Here is a 12,452-nt window from a genome sequence, read left to right on the forward strand (position 1 = left end):
AGTCACAGCGTCATTACTGCAGTACTACGTGTCGCTGTGATATAATTTGTCTCATTTTGATCATCGATCACTCAACAATATATTCGTGTGAGGACAGTGGTCATCCCGTAGACATTAAATAACCAGTGTACATTAGTCCGGGTGACATGATACATAAAAACGAACACACCCACAGGGGGAGCAGACTTCCGGAGCCACGACGACAGAGAAGAGTGGCAGTTGATTTGACCACACGGCTGCTCACCGCACTGACGTTTCTGTCTCCACACCGGGCGGGATATCCGCAGTAGTAAGCTAGCTAATAACATGGCGAAGACTTACGATTACTTGTTCAAACTACTTTTAATCGGCGATTCGGGCGTCGGAAAGACCTGCGTGCTCTTCAGATTTTCAGAGGATGCCTTCAACTCAACGTTTATCTCTACTATAGGTGGGTAAAAGGAGGTTTTATAGCAGTGTCTTGGGCGAAAAGGGGCACAAGGAGCAGCCCATCCTGTCGTGCTAATTTGTTGCTAGCTCCTCTGGCTAGCGATCATGTTGTGCTAATGGCTATTCAGGAAGCAGCCAAGCCGGCGTGAAATATGGGCTTTTCCCTCAACAGTCAGTGATATTATAACCAACTGTGATGCTACAAAATAGCATTTGAATACATTTTCAACTAAAGCAGCAACCCAGCCCGTGGTTTTAAGCGAATATCGGATACGGCTTGACTATGCCAAGTTGAGCTAACTGGCTACCAGGGCTGTCAGTGAGCTAGCGTCAGTGGGCAGTGTCATTCCTTCATATGACCAGCTGTCTGTACTTTGCTCACTCCTATCACCAACTATCTGTTCTAATGAGGGCACATTCGTTACTGTCACTACCAACGTGATGCTGAAATTTGACACTGCGTTACTCTTCTTAAGTTGATAAATAACGTGGTTTTGTTTGTTTGCTTGTTTTTCCAGGTATTGACTTCAAAATCAGAACAATAGAACTAGATGGGAAGAAGATCAAGCTACAGATATGGTAATTAAGTCCTGACAGTGTCACTTACAGATTGAGAGGTAGAGGTCATTAACATTCACTTATCAGGTGCATCTTTTCTAAAGTTGTGTAAATATTAGTGACATCTATAAGTGAGACTGAGATTGTAACAAACTCCTCTGCTCACTCCTCCCTTCCTGTGCTTGACCGGAAACTACAGTGGCCTTGGTTCGTCTTTGTTAACTCTGACTTAACTCTAGTTAGTCCATTTGTGCTGCTGTAGAAACATGGCATCACAGGATGGTTACCTCCATTAATCAAGGCCTTTGGCTAAAGTACATATAAAAGGCTAATTCTGAGGTTGCAATGACCTAATGTATTTCTTGTAAAGTGCCTATACCCTTATATAAACAAACACTCATTGGTACTATATTCTATTTCTGTCAATAAAGGCTCACACATGTTACACATTGGACCTTTTAATACTTCAGGCCTTCATTGTGGTGGTTACAAATAACAACTTTATATACTACTGATGAAGACATTGGTCCATTACGGTTTTCACTTTAACATTCAATAACTAAGCAGTTATCTCCTAGCCTAGTCATTTAGTAAGCACTCTATGTGGAAAACACCCAAATATACAGTCCTTTTAATGAACTGGGCAGACAACATTGGAAACACCTCCCAGTGCAACACAATATTTGCATTGTAGTGCAAAATATAGCCATCTAAATGACTACATAGATTGAACATTTTATTCACATTGGTTGGGTGTGTTTATTGCATAATTGAATAGAACAATAGGACACTTACTGTTGCTGTGTTGTAATGCACAAGCCATATAAAGAGATTATATCACCAAAAGCACATAGATATAGATATAAAGCTTATTTATTAAATACTCTTTATCAGCGTAAGAGTCTGTAAACGATTTACATAATCTTTTAACACCTTATCCATTACAACGTAGGTTTCCTGTTTAACATTTTGTACCAGTTTTGTTCTCCCCTGACTATAATGGCTTCATGTTTTGTTATTGCATTTAATAAAGAAAATACTTTCATGAGTTATTTTAAGTGAAGTGATAACTTTTATATCATCAGTATGTATGTGTGCTGACTTTATTCAGCTTGACTGTTGTCAACAGCATTAGTGCTACTGTTTGAGCTTACCAACAACATTTCCTTGTTATTTCATAAGTCTGTCCAGTCCTTATTATCTTAACAGTTGGTGGTTTGTTTCTTTATTTGTTTACTGACTGAGCTGTGGGCATAGTAGTGACTAGTTTTTGGTCTTACAGGGGAGTTGTCCTTCTCTATGTATTCAAAAGTTTTGTCAACATAAGTTAAGATGTGTTTTCTGTGTAGGGATACAGCAGGACAGGAGAGGTTCAGGACCATCACAACAGCCTACTACAGAGGAGCCATGGCAAGTTGCATTATCAGTGTTTCAGCTCAAAGAAAATAAAATTAGAGATTAGCTCTGGTATCTGATTCTGAAGCGGTCGTCTTTCATGTGTGCACTACTTAACCTTTTCCCAGAACGACTATTAACACTGCTTTATAGGGACCCTTGATGTATATTTGATCATCTCTTTCACTTTAGTCCAATATCTGTTTGTGTGCTCGATTGGTCTTTGTTGTCCTCGGGTATTTTAAATGCCATGCCTTCACTTGTGGCTGCACAATCATGTGATCCATGGCTAATTCTTCTCTAAGTCCTTTTCTACGAACTAACAAGAATGACAAGGAATGACTCCATTGTTGTGTGGCTGCTCAGTTCTTTCTTCTATAAACTCTCCAGGGCATCATGTTGGTGTATGACATAACAAACGAGAAGTCTTTCGACAACATCAAGAACTGGATACGGAATATAGAAGAGGTAACCATTTTACACTTTTTGAAATCTGTCTAATTGGGTGTAGTCTGTGTTTGCTAGGGCTGGATGATGTGACCAAAAATGAATGAAAGTTATCACAATGAATACTGGGTAAATAAAGAAAGGTATTTGCTCTTGAGCAGTTTTATTCAAATTTATAATCAGAACAACAAACAGTAGTTAGAGAAACATTTCACACATATGAGGTAAAGCATTCAAAGTGATTATGTTTTACATCTTAATGTATGTTTGCACAATTCATCATTCTTACATAGATGTGTATATATAACTTGTTCTATATTGATATTGAATACAATTATATTGCAATTTTGAACAAATCTTGATTTGGGTACGTTATAATTTATATTTGCATTTTCAACATACCAACGTTTTGTCTCCCACAGCACGCTTCAGCAGATGTAGAGCGGATGGTTCTTGGAAACAAATGTGATGTTAATGACAAGCGACAGGTGTCCAAAGACAGAGGAGAGAAGGTGAAGTGATGAATCTCACAAAATGTGCACTGAGTGCTCGAATTAAACGTGCTCTAGAGCAGTGTTCACGTTGTGCGAATAATTATTAACTTTACTCTGTTCTCCTGCACTCAGCTGGCGCTGGAGTACGGCATCAAGTTCATGGAGACCAGTGCAAAGGCAAACATCAATGTTGAGAATGTGAGTTTACACTTTTTCTGCTGTGTTTTTTGCTCTAGGTTGTTTCTAATCGGCATATTTGGCAAGAATAGTGTTTGAATAATCTGTAAACCAGAGAATATAGATGACCTTAACACACACTGGAGTGCAACAATGCATTTCTTTGTCTTGCCCTTTGAAGATCCTCGTTATCTCAAACCTACATAAGACAATCGTCCAGTCTCCCTGGGTTCTACATTTAACTCAAGACAATAATCATGCCAAATCACTTAATCGGCTATAATTTAATTGTAACCACATGGTTCGTTCACTGCAAACAGTGTTATGTACTTTGTCATGCAGTAATTGATGAGTAAGGGCCGGGTCATACTTAACACATGTTCAAAAATGCCTGCGGTTCTGTTCGTACTAAACAAGGGTGCACGTTAGTGTAGCATTTCCAGGCTGACGTACTCAATCTCATATTCCATTTTGGTAGCTGCGATTTCTCACCATGAAATTAACCATACTTGTGTTTCTTTGTATTCTTTGAGTGCTGACTTGTATATGTGTGGTTTCCAGTGAACATCCTCTTGTGACCTCAAGCTCATTTCCATGGTTATTGTCTTTTTTGACATTGTCTCTTTTGACCAAAACAAGAGCTCCCCCACCAACTGTATTGAGCTACAGGGAACATTCATACTGGCCGCTTGGAATCAAACTTGAGGAGTGTGCAGATTTGTCCATATAGGGTCCACATGGGCCGTTGTGGAAATGGGCAGATAATTAAATCTAAGGTCATGCGGACACACGCAGAAAGTATGACCCGGCCCTAAGAATCAATCGTATTTCTTATGGTTTTGTCACTTTAACTTATGTCACATTCTTCCTCCTTGGGTCCAATATCCTGAACACTGTTATGATTGAATTTGCTCACCTGTTCTCATCTGCAGGCCTTCTTAACCCTCGCCAGAGACATCAAAGCAAAAATGGACAAGAAGCTGGTAAGGATACAGAAAAGTGGAAAGCTGATTGTTGAGTTTTGGTGCAGTGTGTTATCTGCATGGGTGTTTTTGTTTGTTCTCATATTGTGGTTTCTCATGCTTGTGTATTTTTAGGAGGGCAACAACCCCCAGGGCAGCAGTCAAGGAGTAAAGATTACAGAACAGCCCAAGAAGAGCAGTTTCTTTCGCTGCACACTCCTGTGAGGAGACTGGAGCGTTGGCATCCACCATCGCCTTAACCGTGTCCCCCACTGGACAGAACTGGACAGAGCACACTCTGATATCCATCTCTTTTATCCCCCCTCCCCTTGTCTTGTCTTCCTCTGCCTTCTTCGCATTTGTCCTGTGATTATTTACTGGGAACAACAAAAATGTATTGCTACCCTTGTCTACTAGTCATCTATGGACTCTGTTACATGCAGTATCACATATCTACTTATATCATTTTTTTTGCAGTTGTTCCTTAGACCTGTAGATCCAAATTAATTCCCTACATTTTGTAGACTTTTAAAGACTGCCTCCACTTAAGACACTTGGAGTAGTCAGACCTTTTTTTGTAAGTATTTGTAATTTTCTTACAATATTGTCTGACGTGTTTTGTCACTCTGTGAAGTCTTATTTATTCAGTCCTTATCTCTAAAAGTAGCCCCAAGTAATATTTCTAGATTATTCTCACTCTAATCTAATGGAGTATCTCATTTTTATATACTCAATCATATAATGCAATCTACTGACTGTATGATCCAAGTACAATCCAATTTAGTCCCATTTTATGAATTACTGTATCGCTGATTTAGGTGACCCGCATTCCTTTTATATGCACAATAGGTCAAGACAGCATATAAATATATCTTATCTAGTATTATTCACCGTATAAAACAGCAGTGCCAGTGCGTTTTACTCATCATATCAACGATGGAGTTTACATTCCCTTTGTCCTCCTGTTCTACTCATGTCTCTGTTGATTTCCTAGGCTGAAACATTCCATTCATTCCTCTTGTGAACACTGAAATGTGCAATGTAGTGTATTTAGAGTCCAGTATTCACATGTTTGCAGTACATTTTTAGGGCACACTGATTCCTTCTCTCTGTGTTGCTATTTGCAATAGCAATACCTAACTCTCACACCTGGAGGCAATGCAGCGGCAGAGAAGTAATCGAAGCGCTTAATCATTGCGTTCATACTTGTTTCTGGTTGTCAGTTCCATTGGGGGAACACGACTGTTTTTTTCTGGGCCTTGGATCGGGGCTGTGCTGTAGCAGTATTTATGGAGTGAAAACAAAACATAGCACCAAATGACAAAGTGCCCTTTTATGTTCTTATTGATTATGCACTTTTCTTTTGTTCGTCCTGTGAAAAAAAAAAAGTTCTTAACGTGTTGACTATGTTTGTTGCGAGTCTTAACTGAAAGCAGAGATTATTCATGCACAACTTTGCCTGTTCCCTATCTGTTTTTTTCCCTAAAAACATCTGTGCACTGACATTGCCTACGATTTAAAGATATAACCTTTTCATTTAATCGTTTTCAAGCATTTTATAAATTTGCATTACTATTGATGCATTTGGGAACCCAAAATGCCGCCTTCCCTTCATTTACTCTTTCTTTTCCACCACTCCTCTTCCACCTCTTTCCACTTATACCACAATTTTTTTGTTTTGTTCTGTGTTTTCTTTCTTTTTGGCCCAGTATCACAGCCGTCTGAACTATGCATTTTTTGGGTGCGTAGAAAACCTCATAAAGCTTTGCACATTTGACTTGACAAGCTTTATTTGAGATTAGAAGTGTGCATAGGATTCAGCTTTTTTTTTTATTTTCTGCTGTCTCCACATTCTATTGCATATGGTATAAGCTTGAGCAAGTTTTAGAATGGGAAATCATTGAAAGCTTGTTAGAATCGCCTTGGTTGTTTGAGTGCCCTGAGTGACAGTTTTTCTGCAGCTGCAAAAATATTAACCTGTGGATCTAAGTCATCATTGATGGACTTAAATGTTTAAGCACTATTTTGGTTAAACTGACTCCCGCACATTAAAAACATGGTTTTTAGATTTAAGATTGGCTTTAATTTGGTTTGACTCGGTTCTTTGGTTTGGATTATTTGAAATTTTGTCCCATTTTAATCCCATCTTCAGACATTTGGATTTCGATGGGTTTATTGATGGGAATTTTTTTTAATAATTCTGCAATTGTAAATAAGATCTACAATTATTGTCCTGTAGTTTCATAAATTTATTGATCTACGGCTTTTGTGTACTTTAAATTGTGAAAAATTAGATTCTTAAATGTTAAGTCGTCTTACATTTGCACCATTTATCATTGGAGGTTGATCTATATTGAATATATAACAACTTTATTGGGGAGGATAATTCAAGCACGTGTTTTGTTTATGTTTGCTATTTGGCTTTGGGTTATTATTAGTGAATTGAGCAGATTTTTGCAGCTTTCCATCCAAAAACCACTTTATATGAACATGAAAATTTCTATTCAGAAGGACTTTCTGAAGGATTATGTACTTATTATAGTATTATATTTTCTTAACCAACCATGGAATATGGAGGACCTGACTTTATAGGAAATAAACAATTGAATTACGAAATGGGTTTTAATGTTTTGCTTATTTTTGTTTAAACATTGAATTTGAATTGTCAAGTCAAAATGTTCTAGTAAACTGACCAATTCAAATAATAAAAAAAATGATGTCAGGATTTATTTTCCTTTTATTATCTCTTACTTGTTTTCTTTCAGGGACCCTGTTGTTTTTGTAAATTATCATTTAAATCTCATGTGGAACTTGTGTTGCCTCCTGTGGATTTATGAGTAATTACCGAAACACAACCAGTCACCCTACCTTGCTCTCTCTCACCCAGGGAGAGCTTATCCACTTCATCGTGGTAGACATTAGAGTTTTGGTCTCTAAGTTATGACTTCTATATCTGTATTTTAACTTTATCCAGAAAACCTGGAGCTGCTGTTCCTTGGTCGAGCAGTTGTGAAGGAGCTGTGTTTTGCTGCATTTGCTGCATTTTCACTGGCAGACAATCACATTTGAGAGAAGCCAAAATTGTTTTGGTCATTCAAGGTTTATTTTTAGTCGGAGAATCCACTTCTGATACTCATTATGGGAGTGACAGATACATAACTACTGCTGTCTCGCTTTGCTATATCCCCATTCTTATCTTAACTCCACCTTGCCTCCATCAGTCATGACTTAAAAGGTGTCATGTTGTGGATAACATGAAAACAAACACTGCTGTGTTGAGCTGACGGGCTTAATCCGCATTGAATGAACTTGTCACTAAAGTCTGAATGTAGCAGAAGTTTTTTTTTGGATTTAAAAGCTACTCGGTACAACTTTAAAGTACAATTCAAGTGTCCAGACAAACACCAGAAATTGTGATGTATAAAACTGACTAACTGACATAACTAATATTGGTCATCTATAGTACAATAGTAAATACTGATTTCAGAGTTTGTGCATGCATAAATGATGAATATTATGCATTCAATTGCATACACATTAATTTCTGTGCTTACTCCTAACGATTATCACAGTTTTTATAAGCAATATCAAGGATGTTTTACTCAGTGATCATATGGATACATGCAAGTGAGGTGAAGTGAAATGAGCCCGTGAACAGATAAAAGTGCATGTGAGCAGCGATGATATCGTCACATGTGTCAAACCTGCTTTTCAAGACGGTTGCTTCCTGCCAGTAAGAGCAGAAGTAAATCCAGTCACACAACACCAACAGCATGGTTAGTGAATCATGATGCGGTCGTGACCTAAGTATTAGAGAAGCAATGTCACCACTGTTCTGGCTTCCCCTGGTGTGCCTGGATAACGTCCAGATACTGATGTGAAAATGAAATGAAGGCAAAGTAATTATTTAATTCCTCTATCGTTAACTACAAAGTGAACCCGTCTGAGAAATTAAGCACCCTTAAAATGTATCAAAATAATAAAAGCTGGCTTTTTATTCAAGTGTTGTGTGACTGAAAATACATTATTTTTTAGAAAAATCATTATATAGTGTATAGTCATTTTCTGCACCCTTTTTTATTGGGTCAAGTGACAAAGCAGTATTGAAGCCATTGTGTGATATAAAGAAGAGGAACCCAGCAGTTCACACAGTGAGCAATCACTTGGCGAGAGAATAAAAACAAAATTGTAACAGGAAGAAAATCTGTCAGGTAGTGAATTATGACCTCCTTTGACGCTTCCCTCTTTTGTGTGGACTGACATTCTGCAGCACAGAGGGAGGCAGACTGAAACTTGTGTAGGGCTAAACAGTTGGACCGCTCTTTACCTGCCGTTTCATTTGACAGCCTTTCCAATTGTGTGAGTGGCTGTCCAAGGTTTTGTCTCCACCCCTATAGTCAGGCAGAGACAGGAGAGCGAGCTCTGCTGTGACATTTCATCGTGGAGCTGCCAGACAAGGTGAGTTGGTTTTTTTTTCTGTGAGCTGTGTTTAATTCAAATCAACACAAATGGCATTAATACAGAAAATACAAAGTCATTTTGGCCGACCTTAGTGTTCAAGGTACAGGTGTAAGGGTTTCAATGAAGCACATTATGTGAAGTTTGGAAAAAAGACCAAAAACCAATGCTGCTGCAAAAAAACAGCCAAATTGTCAATAATGTTTACATTCAAAATATATATGAACATGTATCATTGGGTTGGGTCGATGTTTTGGAAAGGTTTAACAACGGTGACAGAACAGATGTTGTGGGATGAATTCTGTAGCTGCATGTTCTCTACGCACTTATCTTGCATATGAGGATTCATTGAGGTGTAATTTATACCATTTGCAGGCCTTTGTTCAGTGATTTATTATTTTTTCTTTTTTTATCCAGCAGAGGCAACAGATTATAGGAGCTGTTTCCCAGAATGTGGAGTCAGTCGTTACAAGGACAACAGACTTTCAACTGGTTCACACAGTCCCAGCTCCAGTCTGTCATCAGGAATGGTATCGTTCCTGAATGGTTTCATGGGATCATTTCCAGGAAGTAAGAATACGGTCAATTTCGTCACAATATCTAATATCCATAAAACGTCAATCTGCTGAATATCCGTAGTTAATATAGTATACTATACTATATAGAAAGAAAATATAAAATAATTGCATGGATAAATAATTTTTGTTTTTGTCAAATATGTCAGTAAATCAGTCCAAACTGCACGCTCATGCTTTAATTCAGCATATTCATAGCTTTATTCTATGTTTATAACCATTATGTAGGGAAAAAACCTTTGTGTGATTGAATACAGTAGTCTATTGTAGATTTAGGCATAGTCCATAATTGAATTATTTGTGCAGGGCGGCAGAGGAGTTGCTCGTGCCCAAGCCTCCTGGCTACTTCCTCATCAGAGTCAGTGAGAGCAGGATTGGCTACACTCTATCGCATCGGTGAGTGTTTGCACCATGAAAGGACATTTATTTTGTTCTTTGACTCATTCTAACAGTTCAAAGTCTTGCTCCTATCCACTTAGTGTTGAAGACAGCTGCAGACATTTCATGATTGATGCACTGGAAGGCGGACAGTACGTCATAGTGGGCCAGAATAGGCATCACCGCTTTCTGCAGGACCTTGTGGACTTTCATCGTAGAACTCCCATCATGCCTTTCAATCAGGTGTTGACTGCCGCTTGTGGACAGGTATTGTCTTATGTAGTAGAAATGTATGATGTTGAATTGACAACACTAGATATTTTTCACTTATTGTGCATTTACAGTACACAATCATATTCTGTCTTCTTCCCTCTCTCTCTCTCTGATTAGCCCTCAAATGACCAGACTGACTATGTAGAACTTCTGTTTCCTGAGAGACACCTGAGACCCGATGACAGTTTGCTACAGAGCAACTCAATGCAACTGAACTGGCGAAACAAAGAATCACAGGAGGAAATGAACAGACCAGCACTTCCATATCGACCACAGAACCTGGTCAACTCTGCAGTCCTGCCTCCAAACAACAAACCAAACAAACATTACCCAGATCTGAAAGAACTATCTCCTGCCACGGTAATAATGACTTTAACAATCTTAAAGGTAATGGTCCACCACAGTAGTTCCCTGACACACTTAGGTCTGACGGGTCACCATTACACATCCCTGAAGTCTCTTTTGTAAACTTGAGCATCTACCGATACTGATATTAGTCCAAAACAGTCATTGTAGATCATTTATGAACTATGAAGCTGTTTAACAACACATTTGTGCCGAGTCATAATTCTTTGTTCTCCTCAAAAGAAGAAATAAACAAGCCAGACATGACTCACCTAAAACACTTTTGCTGATTTTTATTTACATTTTTACTGTCTCTGCATAGTGAAGCATGGGACATATAGGATTTTTGGATTGTGTTGGATTTTGTATCTATCCAATATCTGATGCAGTGATTTTTGACCGGACCGATCGATACCAGTTCCCGTCCCTAGTTGTACCCGCCAGTGAACATGATTTCTGTTGCCAGTGGTTGTCTGCACTCTGGTGTTTTTTCACATGTGGGTGATAAGTGATATCACAGGTGCCAGAAATGAAATGAGTCAGAGGAAGAAGAAAACGACATTGAAGTGGAGCTCAGTGACACCAATCTTACTTTGTTATCTTCTTGTTCTGGGTTCAAACTCAGTGGGGAGCAACACAATGCAAAGCACTAATAAAAGCGCTTCCCCAAATTGTAAAAAGTAATATTCTCTAAAAAATATCTGTAGCTAACAGCTTTGTTAACTCCTAGAAGATGAATGTGTGTCATAGCGTTGCATCGAAACATACGCTGGACTTTGCATCACTGCCAAGAATGAAGCAAACCAAGAAAAATAAAGATGTTCACTAATAAAAACCCACGTACAGTATATTGCAGAGTTTATAATAGTAATAGTAATTTGACCCAGAAAGTGAAAGTTGATCAAACATATTCCCACAGGTCAAAAACCTGTTTATACTGGGAAAGAAGCCGTTCTTTTGACCAGTGTAAAGGGGTTATTATTCTAACTCACTCCACCTTTAAAGAGAAGAAACACAAAAACAGCTGTCAGTAACAGGATGCTGGTTCCTCTTTTGAAGCATTCATCTTGTAGTAAAGGGATTTTTTTGTTTTTCAGTTCATACTCACATTTTCATTGCCTTTAAATGTCAAATGCCTGCAGTTCTTATATCCTGTGCTCTGCTGTGTGCTCCATGATGTTTCAGAACCAGGTCTGTATCAGGACGGTGTCTGCACCTGATGGTCTCAGTGAACACCCTCGGAGTAGCAACTGTCAGCCTGCAAAGAGCCACGACGTGAAGCTGTCAGTTGTCTCCAACCTGAAGAATCTGAGGAAGAAATTACAAAAGAAAAGCACTTCACAGCATCATTTGTATGCAGAGATTACTGTGGAGGCACAAGACAACACTGAGTACCAGGAGATCTCAGGTGAGCAGAGTGTCGATTGGACACAATTTGGCTGCAATCAAGCGGAAGAGTTACCTTACGAGTACCTGCCGCCTCCTCCCTTTGCCCCGGGCTACGACGCACAAGTGCACCCTTATATGTAGTTTATGAATGTGGATTACTTGAAAGTGAATTAATGAATTGTGAAATGAATTAATAGTGAAACAAGCAAATAAATTACAAGAGTTGACTCATGACTAATAACAAAATAATTGAAGGAACAATCAGTCAAAATCAACTGACTGACTAAATGATAAGATGGTTTTGATTCCTGTCACCCACTAACAGTTGACAACCTTCATTTTGTCCAGTGGATTAAAATCAGTGGTGCTTCGACAGACTTCAGGGGCCCCAGGCTAAAGAGAATCAGGGACAAATGTTGCTGCAGATAACATAAATCAGCTCAGTTGAGGGCCTCATGCAGACTATTGCCTACTTTGCAAACACCGCTGTGACACCCTTGCTCTACATGAGTAGATAGAATTAATGAAAGAGATGAACCTGCTGTCCATATGTGGCAGCATTTGGTATCAGT

General features: G+C 38.7%; 2 protein-coding genes across 3 annotated transcripts; both read left to right on the forward strand.

Annotated features, from left to right (window-relative positions):
* Positions 1-198: 198 nt before the first annotated feature.
* LOC122780381 (ras-related protein Rab-8A) lies at positions 199-7,191 on the forward strand. Its single transcript, XM_044043278.1, has 8 exons — positions 199-430; positions 948-1,008; positions 2,337-2,397; positions 2,773-2,850; positions 3,252-3,341; positions 3,456-3,521; positions 4,433-4,483; positions 4,598-7,191. Exons 1-8 carry the CDS (start codon positions 307-309, stop codon positions 4,685-4,687), a joined length of 621 nt encoding a protein of 206 aa, XP_043899213.1. The 5' UTR covers positions 199-306; the 3' UTR covers positions 4,688-7,191.
* Positions 7,192-8,738: 1,547 nt separating this feature from the next.
* hsh2d (hematopoietic SH2 domain containing) lies at positions 8,739-12,023 on the forward strand. Of its 2 annotated transcripts, XM_044043429.1 has the most exons (6): positions 8,739-8,920; positions 9,338-9,490; positions 9,802-9,891; positions 9,975-10,140; positions 10,264-10,506; positions 11,677-12,023. In XM_044043429.1, exons 2-6 carry the CDS (start codon positions 9,372-9,374, stop codon positions 12,019-12,021), a joined length of 963 nt encoding a protein of 320 aa, XP_043899364.1. In that variant the 5' UTR covers positions 8,739-8,920; positions 9,338-9,371; the 3' UTR covers positions 12,022-12,023. The 2 variants fall into 2 exon arrangements, with proteins under 2 accessions (XP_043899364.1, XP_043899365.1); XM_044043430.1 differs by lacking the exon at positions 8,739-8,920 and having other exon boundaries at positions 9,400-9,490; positions 9,797-9,891.
* The last annotated feature ends 429 nt before the right edge of the window (positions 12,024-12,452 follow it).

This window comes from Solea senegalensis, linkage group LG14 (assembly GCF_019176455.1).
Source record: "Solea senegalensis isolate Sse05_10M linkage group LG14, IFAPA_SoseM_1, whole genome shotgun sequence".
NCBI classification, from domain to species: domain Eukaryota; kingdom Metazoa; phylum Chordata; class Actinopteri; order Pleuronectiformes; family Soleidae; genus Solea; species Solea senegalensis.

Bases quoted from the DNA above. Each gene is read 5' to 3' on its own strand.
- hsh2d (XM_044043429.1), top strand. From the start codon at position 9,372: ATGTGGAGTCAGTCGTTACAAGGACAACAGACTTTCAACTGGTTCACA. The intron at 10,141-10,263 runs GTATTGTCTTAT...CTCTCTGATTAG, and splicing joins TGACTGCCGCTTGTGGACAG to CCCTCAAATGACCAGACTGA. The intron at 10,507-11,676 runs GTAATAATGACT...ATGATGTTTCAG, and splicing joins AAGAACTATCTCCTGCCACG to AACCAGGTCTGTATCAGGAC.
- LOC122780381 (XM_044043278.1), top strand. From the start codon at position 307: ATGGCGAAGACTTACGATTACTTGTTCAAACTACTTTTAATCGGCGAT. The intron at 1,009-2,336 runs GTAATTAAGTCC...TTTTCTGTGTAG, and splicing joins AAGATCAAGCTACAGATATG to GGATACAGCAGGACAGGAGA. The intron at 3,342-3,455 runs GTGAAGTGATGA...TCCTGCACTCAG, and splicing joins CCAAAGACAGAGGAGAGAAG to CTGGCGCTGGAGTACGGCAT.